The sequence below is a fragment of the Drosophila suzukii genome, chromosome 2R, assembly GCF_043229965.1.
Source record: "Drosophila suzukii chromosome 2R, CBGP_Dsuzu_IsoJpt1.0, whole genome shotgun sequence".
In the NCBI taxonomy this organism is placed as follows: Eukaryota; Metazoa; Arthropoda; class Insecta; order Diptera; family Drosophilidae; genus Drosophila; species Drosophila suzukii.
This window is the reverse complement of record NC_092081.1, coordinates 23,931,942-23,958,153: the sequence shown is the minus strand read 5'-3', so window position 1 is coordinate 23,958,153 and position 26,212 is coordinate 23,931,942. Positions and strand designations below refer to the sequence as shown.

Genomic DNA, 26,212 nt, shown 5'->3' with positions numbered 1-26,212 from the left:
CATTCATATGCCTACGTCAGTAGAGTCAGGAGCGGTGGGGGTTGACTCGCGTCACGCCTGAATGCAGGATATACGGCGGATGGTAGATGGTGGGCAGCGGGGGAGGAGCGGCGATAGCAGATTGCACGCCGATACAGACGGTTAGCAAAAACCTGTCAGCGCGCTGCAACCGAAGGGGTTGGACCCTGCGGTGCTGGCGGCTTTTGTTTCAGGCAATCCATGCATAGCGAATTTGGTCAGCAGACCAGAGCAACAGTCGAGGATGAGTTGGTTAGCAAACTCGCGCCACTCGCATCCCCGCTTATTAATTCATGCGGATTTTGTAGCCCCACACTTTAGGTGCTAAATCAATGTTCGCACTGCGATTTGGCCACGGAAATTTTTGCATGATAGATTATAGGCTTCCCCTTTCCAATTGGACTGTCGCCCCCAAAGCAACAATGATACAAGTTCAATTGCCCTGCCGCCCAGATCAAAACCCGTTCGTTAGCCGTCATGTGGTCACGCTTTAAAAATATCGCTCGCAAAACAATACATGGGATTCTAATGCGAAACCACTTTTTGCTTCGGTTTAAAAGCGCTTTTGGGCACCAGTGTCCAACAGCGCAGAACGAGCGATGAAGTGATGTGTATTAAAAATGAGCATATATTTCATTATCAACACAACGTGCTTTGCATTGTAACCTAGAGCCCAGCAGACTGCATGGCATTTCAATATGCTAATTGGTTATTTAAATTGACAAGACGCGAATAAAAAAATGCAACTTAAAGTTTAAAATCATGGCTAACCGGCTACCATCAGCTGTTAAAAGGAGTCCACGAACAACTAGGTAGAAAATAGCCAAAACGAAATGCTGGCTACCGTCTCTTTTTGATTATTTAATTTATTTTCTACCGCTTAGCACCCGCTCATGTATCACCTGTCAACTCTTTTTGTCAATGGCAGTACAATTACAATAAAAGGTAGACGCAGGTGTTACCCGCAGTGCCAATTTGGATATAAAGGTGAGGCTAACGATGAATTGTGCTTTGAATATATCATGAGATGAATAGGACTTTCACTAAGTTCTGCCTCGAAACCCGATTGAGCTATTCTTTTGATTGTAAATATTTATAAATTGGTCGTTAGAAAGTTTAGGACTAGAATGAACAAGCTAAATCTTAATTGTAACAAATTGACTGCAGTCAATCAGCCTACTTGGGTAACAAATTTTAGACCTGGTTCTTATTACGGCGACAGTCGGTTGTTAAGTAACTCTCGCATGAACGCTTAAAGAAATAATTATATTTAACTAACCGGAATTATTAAATCGAAGTTGAGATACACAAAAGCTATTCTTAACATTTTCTTTTGGGACAATACAAGAAAGATACTTAGCACGAAAATAAATACCATGGAAAGAAAGATTAATATAAATTTTGAGTATAAGGAAAACCAATTACTTTTCGAATGTTTCATTTACAAGCTTTATTTTTATTTTATACGAAATTAGAGATTCATTGTTTCTTCGACGTATTTCAATTTGGAAACAAATTCTGATAAAGATTGACCTTAAAAAAACGCAAATCATATTTAAATTCAAGGGGTTTAAATAAAAAGTTTCTAATTTACATATTTGGAGCGTTTGACTTAAATTATAGCTTATGTTTTACATAGTTTTACATTTTAGACATATACATTCATCATTTAGAGAGCGCGATTTTTAATTTCATCCCTAAATAATTGTCCATTCATTGTTAGTACTTTTTCTACTTGCTATTAATGTGTACACAAATGAGAAGCCATTTAAATCATATGACGTTATGTTGCATTGCAAATAAAAAAAAGTTTAAAAATATTTCTACATAAACGTAGTATACATGAATATATATATTTACTTTTAATTTATACTTTTGATTTATTTCCGTTTGTGAGGGATTCAGTTTAGGAATGTATTACGTTTATTTTCTTGATCATTTCAATTCATTTCGCTACTTGCATGCGTGTTATAGAAGAAGCCTTGGGACAAGTATAAAAAATATCGACTTTTGCTTTCCGTTTTCACACCAAATTTCTTCCCAGTTCTGGGGTTACCTATATGCCTAACTCCTTTCGGAGCCTATAATTTCTATCTGCGTGTTTCTTTTCTCTGACGCTCTCAAAGACGGGTACAACAGGTACAACAACAACAATTAAACGCTATTCTAAGACCTCAATTCCATCTACAGACTCATGAAGACCGTCAGAAGTAGCGTCAAGAAAGCCGACCCTGCTGTTGATATCGACCCCGCTGCGTTGCCTCCGAACCCTGCCAGCGCCACGTCCTTGCCAGGATTGGAGGACATGTTCTCGGGGGCCTCGTGCGAGTTCACTTCGTTGCTGGACGGCGAGTCGTGCAAGGTCTTCTCCAGCGTATCGGGACCCGAGTGCTGCACTCCCTGGTCCTTCATATGGACCAGCGGCGGCTCGTTGATGGGCGTGGGCTCATTCGTGCTGGTTGTGGTGGCATGTGTCGTGGTCGATGTAGATGTAGTCGTTGTTGTTGTCGTTGTGGGTACGATAGTTCCGTTCTCGATAAAGTAGACGGGGCTGAACTCCAGCTTTACCTCCTTCAAGTAGCTCTTGCGCACCTGTGAGGTTATATAATTTAGAATCGTAATTTGACAAAGGACTTTAACACTTGCCTCCGCGCTGATCTTCCGGGAAACGCTCTCATCGCTGCCGTAGTAGAAGGCAAAGAGCTTGCCACTATACGGAGCCTCTAGAGTCACATAGACTCCACGTAGCGTAACATTGATAGCCGTGCCGGGCCAAAGTTTCGTGTGGACCGCCTTGTTTTCCGATTTCCTCTCGGTGTGCTTAAGGGCCCAGTAGATTTCAGCCGGGACGGACACATCTTTCTCAAATATTTTGGTAGGCAAGCCACGGGCCACACCCTCGTGGGATCCCCAATACTGATTATAGTCGAAGCTATAGCTAAGAATGGTCTCCACAGTGCTGTATTTGTCTTCTAGATTTTCCAGCTTCCTAGTGACTACAGAAAACATGCATATTATTGATAAGCTCGCACTGTGTACCATAAGAGACTTACCCAACTCAGTCAAGTTCTCCTGAGTCTCAGTGCGCAAGCGATCCAATTTTATGTCCCTAAGCTCGTAGCGGAAAGGCTCTGTCTCGACCAAAACCTCACCATCGTCATAGTACTTCTCACGTTGGGACTCGATGACGCGAATCTTTCCAAGGCCCACTGGATCCAGGTGGCCAAGGTTGAAGTCTGCTCCCCAGTGGGTGGCAATGCCCTCATTATTGGGCTGCCCTGGGGCGCGGTGGCGTCCAATGTAGGAGTCGTCTCCAATGCGAATGGCTCCGACCGGGACTCCAGCATCGAACTTACGCCAGTGGCGCCAGCCAACCTTTCCTAGGTGACCCTTGTTCATCAGGACATCAAAGTTGTCGTACTTGCCGTGCTTGTAGTGAGCCGCCAGGCAGACGTGCCTTTGCAGGATCTTCTCGGTGTGGCCGGACACCTGGATGCCGTCGATGGGCACACGGCACACGTAAATTGGGTAATGCTCATCCTCAGTAACATACTTTCCGCCCTCCACGGCGTACTGCAGCTGCGCTGCATCCTTGGGGTCATAGCTCTCCCAAACTAGGGTGCTCGAGGTGACCAGTTGTCCCAAAACCGAGGATGCGTTCTTGTGGGTGAACACTGAGTGCTCTGCAGCCCTGGCTTGAGCGAGCAATGCAATTAGAGCCAGGAGGCATCCAAGGCTGATTGAACTACTGCTTGAGGCCATCCTGCTGATTGTACTTCGTTGTGTTTGGACTCTGACTTTTGTCATTCCAGTTTGTGCCCAGAAGAGGTGGGAAAAATCTAAAAATAGAATTAAAGGTAAAGAGTTGGTTAGTTTGTTATTTCAGTTTATCTATTTCACCCCAAACTCCGGAAATGAAACTTCCATTCTGTCCACAACAACTTAACAAAGTGACTTTGCACTTCCCCATCAACTATCCAAACTATTTGTGTCCTTTTCAATGTCCTTCGTCAAACCGTCTGAAGGATTGTTGCCAACCAGACTGGCGGAAGTTCACATGGCCGCCTTTCGAGACTTCTTCACTCCGCTCGGTCCAAAAAACAAACATTTGCTGCGGGCATCCCATTAAAAGCTTAAAGGGGAATAAGCAATCTGTTGTTCCTCAGCCAAGTGGGCGTGTCTGCGCCAAACAACTTTGCCCCCTCACCTCGCAGCATGCCATTAGCGGCATCAATGTCGCCGACACCATAACAGAGTTGTCCGTTGGGGCCAGGAGAAGGAGAAACATGCTGGATGTCTGCATGTTGTCCCCATGGAAAGGATTCCCAATAAATTTGTCGCTTGTTTGCTCAACTTTCGAGCAGGCACACGGCGTATACGTAACCTTATAGCTTCATTGGTGGGCGGCAGTGGGGGAAAGGGGCATCGGAGGTTTGCTGCAGCGGAAGTGACTGGTCGCCATGTTTATTCATTAGCAAGCATTGTGTTCAGGACACGGACACGCCGGACTTGTGGGAACGAGTGCAAAGGACACATCCACTGCAGCATGACTACAGTTTGTCTTCGTCTGGTGTCCTATTGTATTGTGCTGTCCCGGCCCGTCAAGTCTAACCCAGAGCGTTTGACCCTAGGTGTCCGGGCCCGTCCTCCCCCCGCCGAACCGTAACGTAGCCGTCTGCAACGGATATGAGATGATAAGGTTACATGCAACATCATTTGTTGCCCTGACAAATGATGTGTTATTGTGATAGTGTTTCAAAAGCCACACGAAGGGCGAGAGAGGGGCTGAGGACGGCGCACGCTGTTCGGGGCCAAGTAACTTTCGAGTGTCGGGAGTTTAAGTGGGCTGGGTCAAAATTTAAATAATGCATGAGCAGCTAGAGAAAGGAATAGCTTGGTCTTGGCTTTGTGTTCAGTGGCGCGGTTTCCTTGCTCCGACAACTTGAGAGTGATGAACGCAATGGTTCACATTGACACTGAAGCATTGTGCCGATTAGAGCATGTTTGCAAAACAGACTTGTAAGCTCTAAGCTGAGGTTCCACCTACATCGAGTTCAGCTTCTTTCCTTCCGGCTGCACTTACTAAAACTCTCGGTGAGTAACTAGTTAAGGCAGATAAAGCTTTCTGCTGTGACGCACCACTTGCCACTTGAGGCACTTGCGGAACAGTGACATTCCACCGCCCATCGCCGGAAGCAACTGTCATAAAAACCTCGCCGGGTGCGGCTTGAGGCAGCAACTTATGGAGATCCACAATTCGAGGCATAAATTGACCTCTGGTCACCGACCGCATTGTTGGCCTGTTTTTGCGCATGCAATAAATATGCTAAAAATAGCCGAAGCGAAGACCCGGCAAATTGGCGAAGGCAACGGAGAAAAGAATTTATTTAAGGCCCAGCATAGTTGTGCACCCTGCACCATGCACCCTGCTCCCTGCACCCTGCGTTAATTCAATTGAGCGCTCTGGCAACGCGGAAAACGGGCTGGGGAATCTGATCCGGAGGAGGAGGAGTTGGAATAGCAGGCCGAAGCCAAAGGCAAGCCGGTGAAAGTTCACGTGGCCTTTTATTAAATCACATGGCTTGCAACTTTGTCTTCAGCTTTCGAGTTTTTAGTTCCCTGTGCAGGTTGGTTTATTTAGATTTACGAGCAACAGGGCCTGGTGAAAGGTCTGCGGGTTCTGCCGCAGCGGCAAGGCAAGAGCCAAGAGGCAAGGGGCAGACTGCGGCGGTTTAATTGGATTTTATTGAACTTTGACTCTGACCCTCATGGTCACGAAAGTTGCAACAAGTTGTTGTTACTATGTTGCTCATGCATGTGCAACACGAGGTTGCACACAATTGATTCAGCCTGTTGTTTTGAATTATAGTCGCTGCTCTCGCCGCTGCTCCCAAGCCAGCCACTCCCGTCCCCATTCCCATTCTGATTCCCATTACCATTATGAGGGCCCGACCCGCGCTTCAATCAACTCAATTGGGCATCGTGCTTTATGACTTTGACATTACAATGATCCGGCGTCCGGCCGTTTCAACACTTGATTTCTCACTTCGCAGTTGATTATCGCCTAAAGTGCCAGAGTTCAGTGCACTTAGCATCGCCTTGAAATACTTGTAAACAAAAATTAATTAGAAACCCATTAAAAACTGGTAACGGCCGGCAAACTTTTCCCGGCATCGTCCGTACGTGATGCTGCCTCTAAATGAGCATGGGAATGAAGATAAAAATAAGGGGACTAAAGCCAAACGGAATCTCTGATTTTGGAATAATTGATGTTGGGAGCTGGGGCTTTTGGGCTGAAAATTCAATTACTCTGATAGAAAAAGACGTAAAAGTTCTTTTTTCAGAAACGTACGCTATAAATCAGAGTTTTCAATAGCGTACCTTCACTTAACAGAATTAGAGAGCAATTGCTTCGGGTTCAGGGAGGGGCCAAAATGTGGAGAAATTAAAATGACCTGACCAGCGGACAACCGAACCTCGTTCGCATTTTTATGTAGAGCGGAATTTATTTTCTTTATTGAGATAATTGCTTACAAAATCAATTACAACCGTTTCCTTCACATCGATTAAGCAATTACTTATAAGTCTGTGATAGCTGGCAATGCATTTCCAACTTACATCTTATACAACTGTCCAATGCCCTCACTTTTTCTCTTGCATTAAAAGCCGATTGAATAATTGTGTTACTCCAGTTCGAAAGTATTTGCCGATTGCATGAAATGTCAGTGTCCGCAATCTTAGTTGAAGTTATTTCTCAATAACTGTTTTTCAATTTACCGGGTGAATTAATTGATGGTTTAGCTTGCGTGCTGCTTTTGTGGCATTTCCTCCACTGCCGACTGACCCAGCAGAGAAACACTTTTCAAAACCCATGTATGTATGAGCATTTCAAATGGGTTGGATCTCGGTTCCAATGCAAATACTATCTAGCTCATATAATTGCTTATTAGATTTTTAATTTGCTGGCTATCTGGCAACAGGTGACTCTATATCTGTTCGCCTCCCACGCCATCGATTGTTCGTGCCTGCACCACTACACTCCCCCTCCAGCTGTTCGTGGCTTTTTAAGCCAACTCGACGCAGCCAAGCAAAGCAGTTAACCAGCGAAGCACGGCCTAAAACGCGGTAACAGATCCAAGCGCTGGTTTTGCCGGTCGGTCTTTTTTATGTCCGAAAAGGAACCAACGAGAAAAACAGAGGGAAATTACTATGCTGCTGCTTTTTTGCTGCCAGCGCTGCATTACAAAAACAGTTGTTAACTTAATTAAAGTGCCCAGCGCAAAAGTACCAAGAGGTAAACGGCAGAACACGTGCTCTCTAGGCCTGGATTGCCAAGGGGTTTTCCGTTTGCGGATTACATACTTAATCACAAAGTACGAGTGCGATGAAATAAGCTCTGATTTTAAATCGATTACGTATTTATTTTCAATTCACATCACAAGTTCAACACATCACTCAGCGCCCACATAGTATTTACATACATATATGTATTTAAAGCTCTGAGTTCACAGATTCATTCCACTGACCCCATCCCCTCTGCGGGCATCTGCGGTGTTTGCCCAGCTGCGACACAACTCGCAACGTATGGCGCAAGTCTGGCCCAAAGTTTTCACACTCCGATCCCACACCCCGCCCCTTCCACCACCTGGCGGCAGGCCCATTTGCATGTTGCATCAATTAGGGCGTCTGGAGCAGTCCCGCTCAGGTTGGGCCGGCTACCTTCTACCGGCTACCGGCTGTTGTTGGGCCCATTAAACTGAATGCAGCCTGCACGAGGGGCACGTGACAATGGACAACCGTGCCCACCTCATCCCCATGCGTCGGCTTGAATTTACATTGTTTGCAAAGCGTTTTCACTACACTCAATTAATTTAATGGATCAATCGATCGCCGCGTTTGATTGGGGAGCCAAAGTCGTTAAGTCAACACGTTGGGAAGGTGTTCTGATGTCGGGGCAATCCACTAATTACCACCTGGGTAGCCGAATTGAGGGAGACTGACTAAGGTGCACATACTACCTTTAAAATGTTGGAAAACTTGACTCAAACAGAAAAATCAAACTGGTTGGTTATTTAATATTAAACTAGTTTGTGCTTGCTTCATTTTCAATTGGTTTTCATAAATTAACAATGTGCTTGATATTTCATGCAAATCTTGAGCTCAACAATTTTTATTTAAATTCAAACCAGTTTCTAAAAATTAAACACAAATTACTAAGGAAACAGCGCATATTTTATAAACAGATTTTGAAATGCATGGGAAAACAGAAAACATTTAATTAAACCCATATTAGGCAAACAAACGAGCTGCTAATTAATTAATTCGTAATGCCTAATCAAAGTGGCATTAATTTTAATTTGGCTTTTTCTGCCACTCAAGGCAATTAGGCGTAGAAATATATATTTTGTGCGTAAAAAAAACATATTAAAAATATTCATTTTGTCTGTAGTGTCAGTTTTCAACGAAGTCATATTATCTAATAATTTTTGATATTTTTCCGGTACATTAATGTATAACAGTACGCTCCTTTTATTAGGCTTCGGAAAAGTTCTCAAGACATGGATTTCCGCACTTTAAACGCTTTTAAACTAGTGGACTAGCCAAACACGAAAAGCGTTCAAAAAGTTATATCAGCATTTTGATTTTTATTTTAAAAGCTGGTATTTAGTATTTAAGATATTACAAAAAATGGGATTTGGGAACGTAAACTTATTTTAAAAGCGGGTTTGGTATTTTTCTGAAGTGCTCTTTGTTAATTTTTTTATGTTTCAAAATCAACGCTTTGCAACCAGATTTAAAAGATTGCTTCACGCTGAAAGAAAAGTTTGTTGATTGACATTTAAGATATGCGACATCTGGGCGAGCTTCGAAGAATGTCTCCTAAGCATTGGCGAGGAATCTTTCAGCGATAGCTAAAGGAGAGTGGTCCAAATGCTATTGAAACCTGCAACATCTGACAGTAATTCGTTATAATTGCTTTTTAATTATGCACGAAGAGAGAGGTCCAAGTATGGGTACTAGACAGAAAGCACTCTAAGCTCTTGAAGGCAAACTAATTGAATTCAATAACGAAATACACAATTCCCCTGCAGGCTTCCGACAGAAGACATTTCGCCACGCTGCTGCTGTATTTTCGATACTTTAGTTCATTTTTTATGTATTTTCCCCTCGGAAAAAGAACCATTGACCCCTCTTGGTATTGCGTAGTCTCCGAAATTGGTCATGGGCCGTTTGAAAGCAAGCCACATGTGCTCTGAGCGCTCCGAGCACTACGTCATCGTCAGATCACTGAAAGCTGTCCAGGCAAAAACAAACCCAAACCGGTACTGTGGAGTGTTCTTGGAGTCAGCGGGCCACGTGCTGATCCCATATTGTTACCGCCAAAAATATAAGAGAAACGAAAAACTAAACTTGAACTGGTTTTTCAACTAAGCTACACTCGGAATATTCGAAGCCAATTGTTTGAATGCAATATACGTAAAATCGATCTTATGTTTTCAGTATACAAATTTTACAAGACCTGTCCGTGTTCCATTTGAATCTAAGATTATTAATCTTTTCAGCCCGACATATTCATAAATAATTGGATACAAAATCAAGGTCTTGAATAAATCTGATCCACCCTTTGCGCATTAATATTTAGAAACACATATCTGGCTTTTCTACTGGAAAGCTGGTATAAAAATATCATCCGTCAGCATTAGTTCACAACAAACATATCGTAAATAATGCTGAGGCTTGGAAACTGAGCCACAAGAATGTAATTACCACTCACAATGTATCTTCTAATGGTATACACATGCAGTATTGTTCTTTGGGCTTATATTCCACCATATAAGTTGCGTGAGCGGGGTATATCTATTGTTTAATATGTTGATGGCAAACACGTCACGCCAGCTTTAGATCCGACCTTGTGGACTGCCGGCACTTTTGTTGTGCTCATCTATTAACGAGCTCTATAACAGCTGCCGTTTATTTTGCAATTTAGATAATTAATTATTGAAATGGGGCTAGATATGGAATAAATAAGGTACGTGATGTAGATGTAGCGCAGAAGTATTCAAACAAACTGGTTTTACTGCACAACGACCCTTTAAAATTATGACCAGTAAACGTTTTCTCACGTTTGTATCTGGTCGGACCCGCTGGTTGAACTGAGATCTTAGCTCAGATCTTTGAAAATGTTTGCTCAAAAGCAACCACATTACTTTTCAAGCTCTCTTGCAGATTTACGATTTCTCGGATTACAACAAAACAAGAGCACTCCAAGGTGGCCGAAGGAAGTGGTTGAAGAAGCTCCAGCCGGGAGTCCCTCCGACCACTTTTATTAGACATGGTAAGTCAAAGCTGCGGTTGTGGCAAACACACAGCTAACTGTACATCCACACCATGGTCGGTAGTCGGGAGTCGGAGCAGTGGAGCGGAGAAACGCAGCATGCCGCGACGGCACGCCGCGATTCAATGCCAGGGCTCTATTAGCACCTCATTGACAGACGCAGCGGAATCGGGTTACGCACATCCCAGGGAAGACAGGGAACCTAGATTGCACCGAGATGCACTGACAGAGCGGCCTAACTGCCGGATCGCGTGCTGCACTCATTACATATCTCACAGATGGAGCTTGGCCATGTATCTTAGACCGGCCTTCGTGGCATGTGAGCACCTCCTACAAGTGTTTGCTGAGTTCTCTGCAGTGACTTTTGATGGGCCATCAATAACAGTCGAACATCACTCACACGCCCAGTGATGACATGATGCCTTCAACTTGATGAACACAAGTGCTGTTTTCGAGAAAGAAAAAGTCTTAAGAATGTTTTCAGCTTACGGTCAATGCATTCTCTAATATTTTGTTTACATTTTGCAAATTCATTAAAGTGTTTAACAGTTCAACATCGCAGACCCTCCATGAAAAGGAGTTTTTCACATTTGTCTCTTTTGAGTGTCGCTGCAAACACAATTTGCCCCGAGCGTACATTTGTTATTTGATCCCTTTGCCCCAACGGACTTCCCCACCTCCTGTCAGTAATTAACTGACAATTTGCATTTTGTCAAGGCTCTTACCGACCATCGTTAGCTCGACTCTTCTGTTTACTTTAGTGAACATGCCTTTTTCTCCTCCCTTCACCAAAGCCTTCAGTTTTGGTTTCCTTTTGTTTTAGTTTCAGTTTCTTACTCAGCCCCCTTATCATTCAATTTGTACGCTTCTCTGGTCGACTTATTCGATGGGGGTGTATCTGCCCCAAATTACCCGCAATTTGTTATGATAGAAGAACATTTCCATTTTTAGGTTCTATATGGTATGCAGCGAATTTCAGCTCGTGCGTAGCTCAGTGTCACTTTCAATTTCTAGCAATTTAATTCGCGTTTGCAGTTAGTTTAATGTGTGTCTCTGTTTTCTGTTTCTCTCGTGTATATGGTTTATGGAGCGTATCCGTCAATGAGGTCAGACACTATTAAATCCTGTTATGTAAACAGTTAGACTGAAAAAACCTACATTTCCCGGAGTACTCCAGCTGATTTTAGTAACTAACAATTAAACGAGTCTCTGAAAAACTCTTAACGAAATGAAATAAAAGGGGGTGTTACTATCTGCTAAGGCTGGTGATGAAAACCATGTCTAAAATCCACAGCTGCACACGAATGCAAATGAAAAGTGCTGTGACCCAGACGAAGTAAAGAGCAATTTGCAAGAGCATTTAGTTTAACAATGAAAATGCACGCCAATGTGGATCACGATTAGCACAAATATGGAAACAATTGAAGTGGCAGCGTCATGCGGACTTAGGCCATTAGTGGACTGCAGGTGGAGCTCCTGTTCTAGAACAACTGCTTTGGACTCCTCCAGGCCTCGCCCCATTCAATTGGCGAATTCCAATTAGCATTCCACTCCCAATTCCTGCCTGCAGCGGCGGAATGTCAGCCAGGGTAATTATATAATTGAGTCTGGGTGAAGTCACTGCATTTCTAATTAAGGTTTGCCAGCCATCATCGCCGATGATCTGTGAGATACGGCTGCCAGGCCACCAGCTACTGAGCTGCCGAGAGTAAAAATGTGTGTCAGACACTTGACATTAAACATTAAATGAAATGAAATTGCCGACGCTCCGTGTTTGGCATCTATTGCTGATGAGCAGATGACATCGTTTGACAACATCCCATGGAAGTGGAAGCGAGCGAGCACCTAATGACCTGTAACTGCTCCTCCACTGGAGTGCGTGCTTCTGCCCTGCGTGGGTGAAGTGGGTCGTTGTTCTTGCGGCTGAGGTTGTGGGTGGGGGGGTGCACTGTGCGGTGATACGGGGCGTTAAACGCGATAAGCGGCGTTCCCCTCTGCCATGACAACCTACTCCACAGAGTGAGGAGAACCACGCACTCCGGTTGCTTTTCAGTGGGTCACAGACGACAGTTTTCTTGGCCGGGATACATAGAGGCCAAGAAGCTAAGCACTTAACCTATTGTGTTTATTGAGATGTTCAGCTACACTCGATTTGCTCGCCTCTTTAAATAATCAAATGCAAGGCGACACATCGTGGCGATTAATCAAGTCACCAGATGTCGACAATTTTTGAGGTCCTCCTTTTGAGAGAGCCTCCTCCTCCACTAAACAATTTATTTGACCAATTTGAATTACTTTCGCACGAAAAAGGGAAATACAAATAGCAATAAATGAAAGCAATAAAAGTTGTAGCGACAGAGCCAAACGCTCAAAACAAATGCACGAATAAATAAACGCCCGAAGGCAGACGCACAGAAAATACAAATTTTTGCCAACAAAAAATAATAAAATATATAAAAAGCTCAAACTAAGTGGCGCGGAGAAAGGCGCGGGGGGCAGGGCTCGACAATTCTCAGACAAGGTAAATAAAGCGAACGACCCCCGGAGCAACGAAAACCCAGGCTGATCTCACAGCTCGGATAAGTGTCCCACAAAGAGAGGAAAACATTTGCCTCCGTTGTAAGCCCGAAGTCGTCATGCCTACACCGAGAGAAATGCGATGATGTCAAGAATCTAATTTTAAATTTCTGATGACATATAAGAAATGACTGACTGATACCAGAGGCAGAGCTCTACAATCGGTCCTACCATGCACTCAAGTCTTAGCAGGTCACAGCTATTTCTTTCTGTGTATTTTGAGCCAGTAGTAGCCGACGACGGAGACGTCGCCACTGCTTGTAACTTGTAGTTCAAGGTGTGCTGGTGAACTGTCGAGGGGCCGACGGACGTGCGGGTGCAGTGGAGACTGGCTGGCAAGAACGACGCTACGGGGCGGGACAGGCAGTTTATCCTCTCGAGGGCGCACTGCTGGCCACTTTCTACCGTCCGCCAAGTACGGGCACAAAGTCATTCTGCATGTGCACTGTAAATTGACAATGATTGCCCACAATTTGCTCAGCACAAAACGCGACAGAAACGAGCAAGAGGCTGGGAAAGCCAGTCGGGCGGAGATGCAAATGCAGAACCCGATGCGCGCAGATACAGATATCCCGCCGCAGATAGAGATGCAAGTGCTGGAATCGCAGCTACTTTATAGGCATGTCTCTATATGCGACTTGTTTGCCGGGCGGCTGTCTCATAACTCTGGCCACTTAAGTTGTGCCACAGCCACGGCCAGCGGAGGATCGCAAATCATCGCGGGCTCAGCGGAGGGGACGCAGAACGGTGGTAGGGCAGCTTCTCACTGAATTTGTAAGCAGCTCCAATGATTTTTCAATTAGGATTGATGGTAATGAAGTCGTTTTGAGCCTGTCGCCGTCGTGTCTAATTGACCACTCAAGTTATGTAAGCAGCGCATTTCTCTCGGTTCGCCCGCTCATCAGCCCTATAAGGAACCGCAGTAACAAATCCCAAAATGGTGTTTACCCACAATCAGTGCGCATAAGTAGCTTCGCTTCAACCACCCAAAGCAGGTGAGTTTCCAGTTGATCCACCGACTCTCGGATTGGAAACCATCCGTAAATGGGTGGCCTCCGCAATGACAGAGAGTTTGTTAGGCAATTTGTTGCACATGTAGGAAAACACTGGCGGAATTGGCTCCATGAATTCTGAAGAAATATTAATATCCATGCAAGTTTGGAAAACATGAAAGTCGTTTCTTAAACTACAAAACCATATTTTCACATTAAAACTTAATGGATCTCTAAGTATTCAATCAATTTCAATATTTCTTGAACCATTAATAGAAAAACCACTTTCGCCCTTGTAAAATAAATTAAAACGAAGGTATATAAGCATGAGTGTTTCCGGAGTTTTATAAGATATTGTTACAACAAAGAATAATTGTAAGCAATATTTTACAAATCCTAACTTGTTATATAAAGAAACAAAAATCAAGCCTATAAAGAACCCAATACCCAAAAAAAATCACAATTAAAAAATATTTAACACGTTTATCAACTTACCAGTCGGTTGTGTGCACTCCAAAAGCCAATTAATCTGCAAATGGACATAAAATATATTAATAAACATTTCTGAACTCGGTGAAAAAACGATAATTATCGGTAAAGGCAAACATTGAAAAGCCATTAAAAATGCGATTCCCTGCCGAAGACCCAGATCTTCGACTGCCTTGCCGAGCGCTGAAGCTTTTTAAAAAGTTAGAAAGAGCCACTGAGGGGGCCAAAGCGGCTTGCACAAGGTAATCTATCACTTGAGCCGACACTATCGACGCTAAATCTCACGAGCCTGATGCGATTAAAGATCTGGGCACAACAAACTGATAGTTATGAACTCCAAGTGGCGAGGCGGGACGGTGGAAAATGGGGTACCGTTAGCCACGACTTGAGCCAGACTAATTGCAACGTCTGTCTGTCCGTGTGGCATATGTGTGGTAAGGTAAAACGAAACCAGTTTGCCGCTTCCAGCTCTCTGCTTAAAGTCAACAAGCGTAATCTTCGCTGCACGTGGGGCAGGCCGGGCCACTGAGCAGGCCAAATTCCGAAAAGCCGCTAGAACAAAGAGGCCGCCAAGAGGAAATTGAGGCTTACGGGGGAAATGCAATTGTGAGCTTGGGCAGCGATGCAAGCCAGATGGGAGGATGTAGCCACGGAAAAGAAGCCCTAACCCTAGGCAGAACTGGGCCACACTTAAGCTAGGATTAGCCCTTCCGCTCGCTAATCGATATGGAAATGGACTGTCTATACATAAGCTAATTTGTGTCGCGACTCATTCACTAATGAACGACTATGCCCATCAAATTTCAGGATCATAAAAAATATTTGCTAATTAATTATGGAACCACGGGTATTTTTAATGGCCAGGCCATAAAATTTCATAATGTTGCAGGTAAGCGATGGAAAGCCGCGAGACCGTTGTCCGTTAACTGTGCGCCGCAGAACGGGCCATTTGAGGTGTGAAAAGTTCATAATTTTTGGGGTCAGCCCGTTCCCACCTCCCTCTGATTGACAGCGGCTGACTCGCGGTCAATCTCACCATGGGCGGACGCACCTCAAAGTCCACGGAGGCCTTCTCTTCGAAGAAATGTTTTCGAATTATGAGACCCAACCCCGAGTGCCGCTAATTTGCTTTGGACCTCTTGCTGTGCCTGTAATTACAGATTACAGATACGCCCGCGCAGAGATGCAGATGCTTATTGACTTGATTGTTTGGCGCCATACTTTTTGCTTGCACTGTTCGGGGGCGGCCATAGGAAGTCCATTATTACGGTGCACTCGACATCCAGAATGGACAAACAAACAAACGGCATTTTAATTGGAGCTGACATTTGTGTGTGCGAGTATCCAGCTTCTGTTGAAATTCGGAACAATCCCATGCAAATGTCCGCAGCAGACGCTTAGAAATGTGGCACACCACATGAGATATCCCACACGATATCCCCTTCTCTAGAGTGGCTGACAAATCCAGCTGAGCTGTGCAGAACGACAGGGGCAACATAAGATTTGTGGGCAGTGTAAACTCAAGTTGATGGCCGAAATCCTCTACATTGATTTGTGACTCTCACCGCAAACCACATACGAATTCAATCAGCTCGTATAAAGTGCTTTCCATAAATCAATAACACACAATTGCAGTGACCCAGTCCATTAGCCAGGATCGAGCTGCCCACGACAAAAGTTCTGGCTGGCAGCCCGGCCAATTACCGGAAGTACTTGGCAGGACTCTCCCGGAGCTACGTCGCTAGTTTTCGGAGAGCAACAATTGGTGGCCAGCCGCATGGAAAATTGGTATGGTCAGAGACCCAACTCCATTCCAGGGAGAGCACTAGGTAGCAATTTCGCCGGAATTATGTAACCTGCGCCTTTAATTTGCAGCAACAGCGTGTTCGAGGCCAGAGCGGCAGCCAGTACACCATGTCAAGTGGCAGGACAGGAGCCCAAACATGAGACATTTGCTGACATGACATGGCGCCAACACAAGCCAGCGGGGCATTCAGCAGGGGGACAGGGACTCTCCATTCAAACTGCGTAGTGCCAGGCATTGGACTCCGTCTATTGATTTTCCATTGTTACAGGGACATTTTCGTCCATGTTGGGCTGTCACTCTGGCATTTGTTGTCAGGCACTTATCGCTAATACCCAGTACGGGTTTTTTCTGTGCCCTGTTGTTGGCCGTGTGGGATCCGTAAGGAGAGTACCCAGGTTATTCAGGGGAAGCTTTTCGCTGAGTCTCTTATCAGCAGCTGCCGCAGCTCGAATCGAATCGTGTGGCTCACCTTGGTCGAGGTTTCATAAATTCCATCTGCAAAATGCAATTCAGCATGGGTCGAGGGGAGGATTGAGATACTCCGAGGAGGAGGATGGGCATATCGAATTTGCTGCCTCGGGCGCACGTTGCTGGATTGTGGGTGAGTTAAGACGCGCCAGAGCTGGGGTCTGCTCCAGCTTGGGTCTGTTTTCTGAATCCGGCTATGATTCTGACTGGTAACAGCTGTGTACACACTTCTTCGCAGAAATGGGGGCCTGTTCTGCGCTTTTGTCTATCTTAAATTTAGCGTTAACTTGCAGGCTTGCGGCTCCTTTCTACTTTCTGCTTTCCTAGCAGGATTTACCCTCGAAGAAAAGTGAAAAGTCCCGCATCCGAATCACGTCTTTTCACTGCGCTGCCACACAAAGCGGTTTTCAACTTCGATGCTGGAAGTAATAGCGGCGTTGGGAGACGGGTTGAATGGGCCATGAAGTGGTGCACAGAAGGGTTTCACTTCTGAGGCTAAGGTGGTCTTGAATTTCTGACGCAGATTCATCAGAATTTAAGGAATCGGTCACAATGATCGGCCCTCACCCCTCACCCAATCCTTCCAAGCAGTTAGGTTACTCGAAAGCCAAATTGTTTGCGCTTTAAACAAACCCTTTGGCCCTTCAGAGTAACAACAGGCAACGCTTCAAAGGCACGCAATCCACTTCAGAGAGGAAGTGTGAGAGTGTCGAGTATGTTAATGGCCAGAATGCAAGCCATGTGACTTTTCCCCGGTTCGAAGGGTGACTGGTGTATGGTCAGGGGAACCAAGCCGCCCCCGGAACGCGGCCAATAAGTCCAACGACAATGTGGGCAATTTCAAAATGTATCACAACAGAGAGCCGAAAGGTCCTGCGAAGGGGATGCACTGCGAACGGGACATTTACGGGGTGGTTTCCACATTACCAACGCCGCAGGATGCGCGCAGGATAAGCGTGGAGAATGCCCCGGGTCGGTGTTGAGAAATGCCGGCCCAAATAACAATTTCTGTGTGGAAATTAATTTTTATTTTATGTGCCTCGCTTTGTTTGCTTTGTTTGTTTACAGAAAAGTGAAATAATTGGCGTCGGGCGCCGCTCGACGGGCGTTTCAGGATCATATCCAGGATCTGGAACGGGACACGTGCGGTTTACGAATTTCACAGCGAATGCCGCCTGCGGCACTAAAATGTGGTTTTGTTTAGTGGGACTGGATGAGAAAGTCAAACACCAGAGCATTTGCAAAATTCGGAAGCCAATCTTGGCACTTGTCGTTCGACGTTCATTCCCGCCGGAAAGAAACGCTTAATATTCAGACTGCAGGAAATGCAGATGGAATTCCCATAGAGCAGCACAGTGGGCATTTGTTAATACTATGTATATATACTTCAAAGAAAAAGACGTACTCAATTTTTCTCCCATTACTGTGTGCCAAAGGACTCTGCTCAATCCGAGGGACATTCTCACTCAAATTTTCTGCTCACGCACACCAAACAGAGCAAACGAAACGAAGGACGGCGACACAACAAAGGCGCAATAGAGAAAGAAATAGCAAAATAATAAAATAACAAAATAAGCGAATGCCACTTCCAACCCCCCGGCAGCCAGTCTGCCAGTCTGCAGGATGTGCTGCCCGAAAAATAGAAGCCACGATTTGCGAGTGGCAACAAGAGCAGGGAACATAACGTGTAATGCTGTAAGCAGGGCCAGACGAACTCAGCAGAACTGAGCCAAACCACCCCCCGTGGCAGTGGCAAGGAGGATGGCTTCGCTGGCAGAGGACAATGCCACACGAAGAAGCAGCTGCTAGTTGGCTCACAGGCATCTCTCTCGCCTTTCCATTCCATTTTTCCCTTTTGCGTACTTGTCTCGGCGCGTCAGCGTCGTCCTCGTCCCCATCTTTGGACTGAATCCTGAATCTCCTTCACGGGGCCGCGCTCACGCTCATCTCATTCCAATGCACTCGACAGGCTCTAAGGAAAGGCAGAGTCAGAATACAAATCCCAGAGAACGTGATTCATTCACGGAATTCTCCCATGGTGTTTCAGGAATCAAGTGCAGGAGTCTGCGACCCGCTCTAGTTTGTCTGCTATCCCCGAATGACATTCAGGTGAGTCACCCAGCCAAATTATCCTGATGAGTGAACCCAAAAATTAAACTTCATTACTTGTTTCCTAGTCGTCTTTCTAGTGATTTAGGGATTTTAAAGTTTGCCTCACTTCCGCCAGTTTAGGATTAGAAAAGAGGATGTGACGACACACGATTCGGATGTTGCCTCGCGATAATTCGCTACCTTCAACCAAATCTAATCATCATTCAATATCCATCAATTTAATCCAATCAAGAAGGCACATTTCAAGACCACGTTGGAGAATAAACGCCATAAAAGGAGGCGGCTAAGTCGCTTTACATATACATATATCATCTGAGCATGAAAAAATAATCAGTGAGAAACTGAGTCATGATCGCGGGGAGGCGACAGAAGTGGGGAAGCGGGATTCGATTCAAGGTTCCAATATAAATCTTTGATATGATGACATCACACGCTGCCACCGAGTCGAGAGCTTGTGTGCAAATATTTCAATTAAGTTAAATTTATGCTGAGCTTGGCGATTGAAGGAGGGAACGTAGAATACTTCAGAGATGTTCTAAACAAATTAAATATCTCTTATCAACCTATGAATAAAATCCAATAGTCGCTATTTCAAAAAGTTTAATGTCTGCCATTTCATTGTGGGTGTAAAAGACAACAATAGGCGAATCCCCTTTCCTTTTGCAACCCTTTGCCAGGGCAACCCCTAACAAACTAGAAACTCATCAACACCGCTGGAATTGACCTCTGACGGCGAAGTGCACGACCTCTCATGCCTGGTGTCCATCAAACAAAATCGATTCTCATTTTCGGGAGTGCTTGAAGGTCTTCCCCCACCCACCAGCCTGGGGCAGAGCCAAATGCACCATTCAGTCAAATAAACAAAGCGAATCAGCGGCCCATTAGTAACCGATGGGGGAACGTAGCCAACCTACCGCAATCTAAAAACCCAACTGAGCAACATCGCTCTTTATGCATATATCTTCGCGAACTTGATGGCCTATGTGGGCCATCGCGTGCTCGGCGAGAGTTAATTGGGCGGCGAACAAAATTTCATAATCAACAACTGCTGGCAATGGGAAATTTACGACGTCCCCCGGGTTGCTGGTCTCCTTTTTGGGCCATAAACTGAAAAACCGAGTGAGGCTTGGATGACTCATCGTGCCTGCGACGAATCCTGCGACCTTCAGCAGGATCCGAACGAGACCTCCAAGCGGCCAACGACATCGAAACGAATTAACTGCCAACTTTTGTTCATATCCTGCTATCTAGCTCAGCTTTCATTATCCCCTTCGCAGCCCTCGCAGACAATTGCTGCCGCCTCCGCTCCGCATCCTTCCCCGTTCGATTGCTCCTTGAGCATTTGTTGGTTTTCGTGCGGGTGTCCTTTGCCCCCTGGCCCAGCTGTTTGCGTGCGACGTCAACTAAGTTTCCCACCCGTTCGGGAGCAGGGAGGTCGAAAGCGGACAGGAGGCGTCGACCGAGCAAACGCCAAGTTGGCGCCATTTCAATGCCGCCAAGCTTGGGAGCCACACTGTGGTGCAAAAGTGCCTGTGAGTGTGTCGGCTGTCAGATGTTCAGAGGACACATGAAATTCCAATGTGTATTTACTTTACGGCCACGGAGCAGCAGAAGTTTATAATATCCAATCTTATTACCAGGCAAGGCAAATATTTTCAGCTGTTGAAAGTGCGCCTGAACGAGTTCCACATGTTCCCAAATGAGCATAATAATGTCGTCACTGGATCGCAGTAATGAGTAGTGATTAATAAAGAAACAAGAAGTAAATACACAAGAAAGCCAAATATTAGCACAAAGGTGTTGATTGGAGGATGATATCACACAGTATTCAGCCAAGAACGAAAACAATCAAAAACAAATGCCATCAAAAGTCGGGTTGAAAAAATGTAAATTTGCCAAAATAAATAAAAGCCAAAAGAGGAAGCGAGAGCAATCACTTGGCAAATCGAGCCCAAGCAAAAACATCCAAATGTGTAAATAAAACAAGTTTTCTAGAGGTCTGAGCAGACGAGAGTTTGAGACTTGGCGTCACGAGGGAGCAAATCGAGAATAGAGAACGGATTATCAGAGATCCACTGCTCCGTTTTGGTCAAGCGAAGTTTGGAACTGACTTTAAGGGTCTTTAAGTCTGGACTGATAGAACTCCCCTCAGTCGTGGCCCAAACCTAACCGAATTTGCAGGGTATTCAACTCGATTAACATCGAAAATCGATTCTCCCCCCGGGGGGAACACGGAAGCACTTACAGCTCTGTGGAGTCGCAAATGCGATGTTCCACGGACCCCATTTGCCCGACGAACCCCCGTACGTATGCTTATTAGGTCGAACGTGCCCTGTCACGAGACTCCGGGCCAGGAAAACTGTCTGTGGCAGGGTTTCCGGCCGGGCCCGATACCAACTCAGCCTACCCACCACTACCCGCCACTTGATCCGGCAGTTCCCTGGTTATTCGATGGCGCAATAAAAGCCTTTGATTATGTTGTGCTGGGTTCCTTTGGGAGCCAGCGAGACCTTTCCCCCAGTTTTTGTGAGGGTACCTTGTTGTCTGCTGCGCGTCTGGTCTTTTATTATTTACAGCCTCCCGAAAAAGCGGAATAGAAGGGACCAGGGGCAAACTATCCAGCTGCCTTTGAAGATTTGGCCAGTTTAATTTATGTGAGTTTGTTTCACTTTTTACTGGCGCCAGTAAAATAGGAGAGGCGCTTCTGGCTGCGGTTCTTAGCACCCATTAAAAATTCATCATCAGCAGAAAGCTGGAGAGTCTCGAGCTCCGAGCTGAATTTGAAGCAGATGAGGCTGGATGGTTCACCTTACTTTAACTTGGAGTCCAAACTTGAGGGTCCCAGCAATTCAATTGAAAACCAACCAGTGCAATGCCAGAAGGTAATTACCATCGCTGGCTGACCCAGTTGTACACAGAAAAACGATATCTGCAGCGGAACAGCTGCAATTGGTGCAAGGGCTTACCTGAATCGATAATTCCTTGGTGCACGTTAGTTCGCCATCCAATGTTTCCAATTCGCAGGCAATCAGTCGAGGTCCTGGAAACGAGAAACCACAAACGTAAGAGTCGGGATTATCCTGTCGACCTCCAATGAAGGCACCCTCGACAAGATTCGCTTGGCGGAACGGCACTGCTCGTTTTCAGTTAATTCTTCAGCGAATGCAAATTGAATTCGTTATTGCGCTCTAATTTCCACTCACACATACGCTCACTCACACACACACGAACGCAGGCAAACTGGTCAGGACGCAAATGACGTCATTCCCAAGGATGCTGCGCGCATCCCTAGAACGCAGCCACAAGTCGCACTTTGTTTTAAATTCCTAGATGTTATGTTTTTGCATTCACTGTACTTTGCAGAGTGTCCGTTTTCCCAGAATTGGGCGATTCCCAGAAGGCCACCAGCTATTCGCAGTTAATTAAGCGGTTTGAAAAGCAATCGCATTGCGGCTGGCGCCAAGCACTCGGCTTGTGGGGGACTTACTAGAAAAGCGCGGACCTCACTCGTTCTTCGAATAAATTTGTAAACTAACCGACAAGTACCGCGAAATCGAATCCGCGCGCGTCTTTACTTTCCACGAACCAAAAAACGTCTGAACTCCAGAGTGACTGAGAAAACCGCCCCTGGAATTAAAAACGCTAAAAAGACAGACCAGGGTATTTTGATTTTCTACATTTCGCAGCGGTTGGCAGATGGTCACACAAATTTGGCTCTCCTCTTAACAGCAATGTTAAAATACATCGTTTTCTAACAGTGGCAGAATTTTCTCTGTCGCTGCTCTGCCACTGTAAGAAATAGTTACATCTTAACATTGCTGTTAATGGAGCTGACAGGAAAATGTTAAAACGGCCAGTGTGACCGCGGGCAGATCCATAAACTGTACCTGGGAAAAATGCTTTTAGTACCTAGTACCCACATCCATCCAACGCGAGATAACCTTAGGAGTGAGCGAGGGGCAATAGGCAATAGCGCGGTATTTAGATGAGCTATGGGAATACCAGAAAAACCGATAGATTTAGTTGGTGAATTGCGATGAAATCTCTTATTCCCTATTGCTCTCCCCCTCCTGTAGAGTTTTATATTTATACAATTAGAAAACCAAAAAACGTCTGAAGCAAACTACACACAATTTTGTATACAGTTATAAAAATAGATAAAGAAATTCCAGCCTAACGGACATCCTAAATTCCATAAAAGCCGAATCAGGGTGACCATGTCGCTCTGTTAGAAACAGCTGTTGCTAACACGCCATCTACACTAGAGCTGTTAAGTGCTAGTCTCTACTAATGGGCCGCAGCAAAGATTCAAACCCAGTAAGTATCGTAACAGTTGGGATTTTGAACTGAAACATCTCTGCTTTTAGGAACGCAGATACATCTATTTTGCCAGCACTGGTTATTTGAAGTTCAAAATGTATGCTTCTGTACCTTTATTTGACCATCTTGATCTTTCCTACGTAAATAACGACACATTCAAACATTTCGCGGGGTGGCAGGGTGACCGCACCGAAACGATACAATATACTAACTCTGATAAAAATAAAATCCGTTTTCACTTGCTAGACAAAATATACAATTTTACAAGATTTTAATATGTTTTTTTTTCAAGTTAAATTTTTTTGTACTTCCAATGGGCTTAAAAATGGGCACCTAAAACTGCACTTCTAAACTTCATATCTTGAGTTATCGGATACCGACATAGATGTGGGATACCTCTATAGGTTTGTGGTTAAATTTTCTTATAATCTACATTCAAGATTTACTTTTAATCGTGGTTCAAAATTTCAACCCATTTCCATGTTGGATTTTATCGTATTTCCATTGGGTTTCAGAATGGGTACATAAAACTGCACTTCTAAACACCATATCTTGAGTTATCGGATACCGATTTTGATGTGGGATACCTCTATAGGTTTGTGGTTAAATTTTCTTATAATCTACATTCAAGATTTACTTTATCGTATTTGCATTGGGTTTCAGAATGGGTACCTAAAACTGCACTTCTAAACTCCATATCTTGAGTTATCGGATACCAATTTAGATGCGGGATACCTCTATAGGTTTGTGGTTAAATTTTCTTATAATCTACATTCAAGATTTACTTTTAAGCGAGGTTCAAAATTTCAACCCATTTCCATGTTGGATTTTTTATCCATTTTATCGTATTTCCAATGGGTTTCAGAATGGGTACCTAAAACTGCACAACTAAACTCCATATCTTGAGTTATCGGATACCGATTTAGATGTGGGATACCTCTATAGGTTTGTGGTTAAATTTTCTTATAATCTACATTCAAGATTTACTTTTAAGCAAGGTTCAAAATTTCAACCCATTTCCATGTTGGATTTTATCGTACTTCCATTGGGTTTCAGAATGGGTACGAAAAACTGCACTTCTAAACTCCATATCTTGAGTTATCGGATACCGATTTAGATGTGGGATACCTCTTTATGTTTGTGGTTAAATTTTCTTATAATCTACATTCAAGATTTACTTTTAAGCGTGGTTCAAAATTTCAACCCATTTTCATGTTGGATTTTATCGCATTTCCAATGGGTTTCAGAGTGGGTACCTAAAACTGCTCTTCTAAACTCCATATCTTGACTTATCGGATATCGATTTAGATGTCGGATACCTCTATAGGTTTGTGGTTAAATTCTCTTATAATCTACATTCAAGATTTACTTTTAAGCGTGGTTCAAAATTTCAACCCATTTTCATGTTGGGTTTTATCGTATTTCCATTGGGTTTCAGAATGGGTACCTAAAACTTCACTTCTTCACACCATATCTTGAGGTATCGGATACCGATTTAGATGTGGGATACCTCTATAGGTTTGTGGTTAAATTTTCTTATAATGTACATTCAAGAGTTACTTTTAAGCGTGGTTCAAAATTTCAACCCATTTTCATGTTGGATTTTATCGTATTTCCATTGAGTTTCAGAATGGGTACATAAAACTGCACTTCTAAAAATCATATCTTGAGGTATCGGATACCGATTTAGATGTGGGATACCTCTATAGGTTTGTGGTTAAATTTTCTTATAATCTACATTCAAGATTTACTTTTAAGCGTGGTTCAAAATTTCAACCCATTTTCATGTTGGATTTTATCGTATTTCCATTGGGTTTCAGAATGGGTACCTAAACCTGCACTTCTAAACTCCATATCTTGAGTTATCGGATACCGATTTAGATGTGGGATACCTCTATAGGTTTGTGGTTAAATTTTCTTATAATCTACATTCAAGATTTACTTTTAAGCGTGGTTCAAAATTTCAAGCCATTGCCATGTTGGATTTTATCGTATTTGCATTGGGTTTCAGAATGGGTACCTAAAACTGCACTTCTAAACACCATATCTTGAGTTATCGGATACCGATTTAGATGTGGGATACCTCTATAGGTTTGTGGTTAAATTTTCTTATAATCTACATTCACGATTTACTTTTAAGCAAGGTTCAAAATTTCAACCCATTTCCATGTTGGATTTTATCGTACTTCCATTGGGTTTCAGAATGGGTACGAAAAACTGCACTTCTAAACTCCATATCTTGAGTTATCGGATACCGATTTAGATGTGGGATACCTCTTTAGGTTTGTGGTTAAATTTTCTTATAATCTACATTCAACATTTACTTTTAAGGGTGGTTCAAAATTTCAACCCATTTTCATGTTGGATTTTATCGCATTTCCAATGGGTTTCAGAGTGGGTACCTAAAACTGCTCTTCTAAACTCCATATCTTGACTTATCGGATATCGATTAAGATGTCGGATACCTCTTTAGGTTTGTGGTTAAATTTCCTTATAATCTACATTCAAGATTTACTTTTAAGCGTGGTTCAAAATTTCCACCCATTTTCATGTTGGATTTTATCGCATTTCCAATGGGTTTCAGAGTGGGTACCTAAAACTGCTCTTCTAAACTCCATATCTTGACTGCTCGGATATCGATTTAGATGTCGGATACCTCCATAAGTTTGTGGTTAAATTCTCTTATAATCTACATTCAAGATTTACTTTTAAGCGTGGTTCAAAATTTCAACCCATTTTCATGTTGGGTTTTATAGTATTTGCATTGGGTTTCAGAATGGGTACCTAAAACTGCACTTCTAAACACCATATCTTGAGTTATCGGATACCGATTTAGATGTGGGATACCTCTATAGGTTTGTGGTTAAATTTTCTTATAATCTACATTCAAGATTTACTTTTAAGCGAGGTTCAAAATTTCAACCCATTTCCATGTTGGATTTTATCGTGTTTCCAATGGGTTTCAGAATGGGTACCTAAAACTGCACTTCTAAGCTCCATATCTTGAGTTATCGGATACCGATTTAGATGTGGGATACCTCTTTAGGTTTGTGGTTAAATTTCCTTATAATCTACATTCAAGATTTACTTTTA

At 43.9% G+C, this 26,212-nt stretch overlaps 2 protein-coding genes across 3 annotated transcripts in view; one reads left to right on the top strand and one right to left on the bottom strand.

Annotated features, from left to right (window-relative positions):
• Positions 1 to 1,443: 1,443 nt before the first annotated feature.
• uzip (beta-pore-forming protein unzipped) lies at positions 1,444 to 22,435 on the bottom strand. 2 transcript variants are annotated; one of them, XM_017072119.4, is made up of 6 exons: positions 22,287 to 22,435; positions 21,766 to 21,839; positions 14,419 to 14,452; positions 3,072 to 3,857; positions 2,665 to 3,014; positions 1,444 to 2,610 (listed from the first exon to the last, which is right to left on the bottom strand). In XM_017072119.4, exons 4-6 carry the CDS (start codon positions 3,823 to 3,825, stop codon positions 2,203 to 2,205), a joined length of 1,512 nt encoding a protein of 503 aa, XP_016927608.1. In that variant the 5' UTR covers positions 3,826 to 3,857; positions 14,419 to 14,452; positions 21,766 to 21,839; positions 22,287 to 22,435; the 3' UTR covers positions 1,444 to 2,202. The 2 variants fall into 2 exon arrangements, with proteins under 2 accessions (XP_016927608.1, XP_070850945.1); XM_070994844.1 differs by lacking the exon at positions 22,287 to 22,435 and having other exon boundaries at positions 21,766 to 21,854.
• Positions 7,427 to 26,212, top strand: part of RpL19 (ribosomal protein L19) — a 67,326-nt gene continuing 48,540 nt past the window's right edge. The window contains exon 1 of the mRNA XM_017072212.4: positions 7,427 to 7,436. The gene's annotated coding sequence lies outside the window, so the exon portion shown is untranslated. The remainder of the gene's footprint in view (positions 7,437 to 26,212) is intronic.

What these genes read in the sequence shown, in the direction of transcription:
- uzip (XM_017072119.4), bottom strand. Translation starts at nt 3,825, where the DNA reads ATGACAAAAGTCAGAGTCCAAACACAACGAAGTACAATCAGCAGGATG. An exon ending in GGAGAACTTGACTGAGTTGG is followed by an intron (nt 3,015 to 3,071) that starts GTAAGTCTCTTA and finishes TGTTTTCTGTAG; the next exon opens with TCACTAGGAAGCTGGAAAAT. An exon ending in CCCGGAAGATCAGCGCGGAG is followed by an intron (nt 2,611 to 2,664) that starts GCAAGTGTTAAA and finishes ATAACCTCACAG; the next exon opens with GTGCGCAAGAGCTACTTGAA.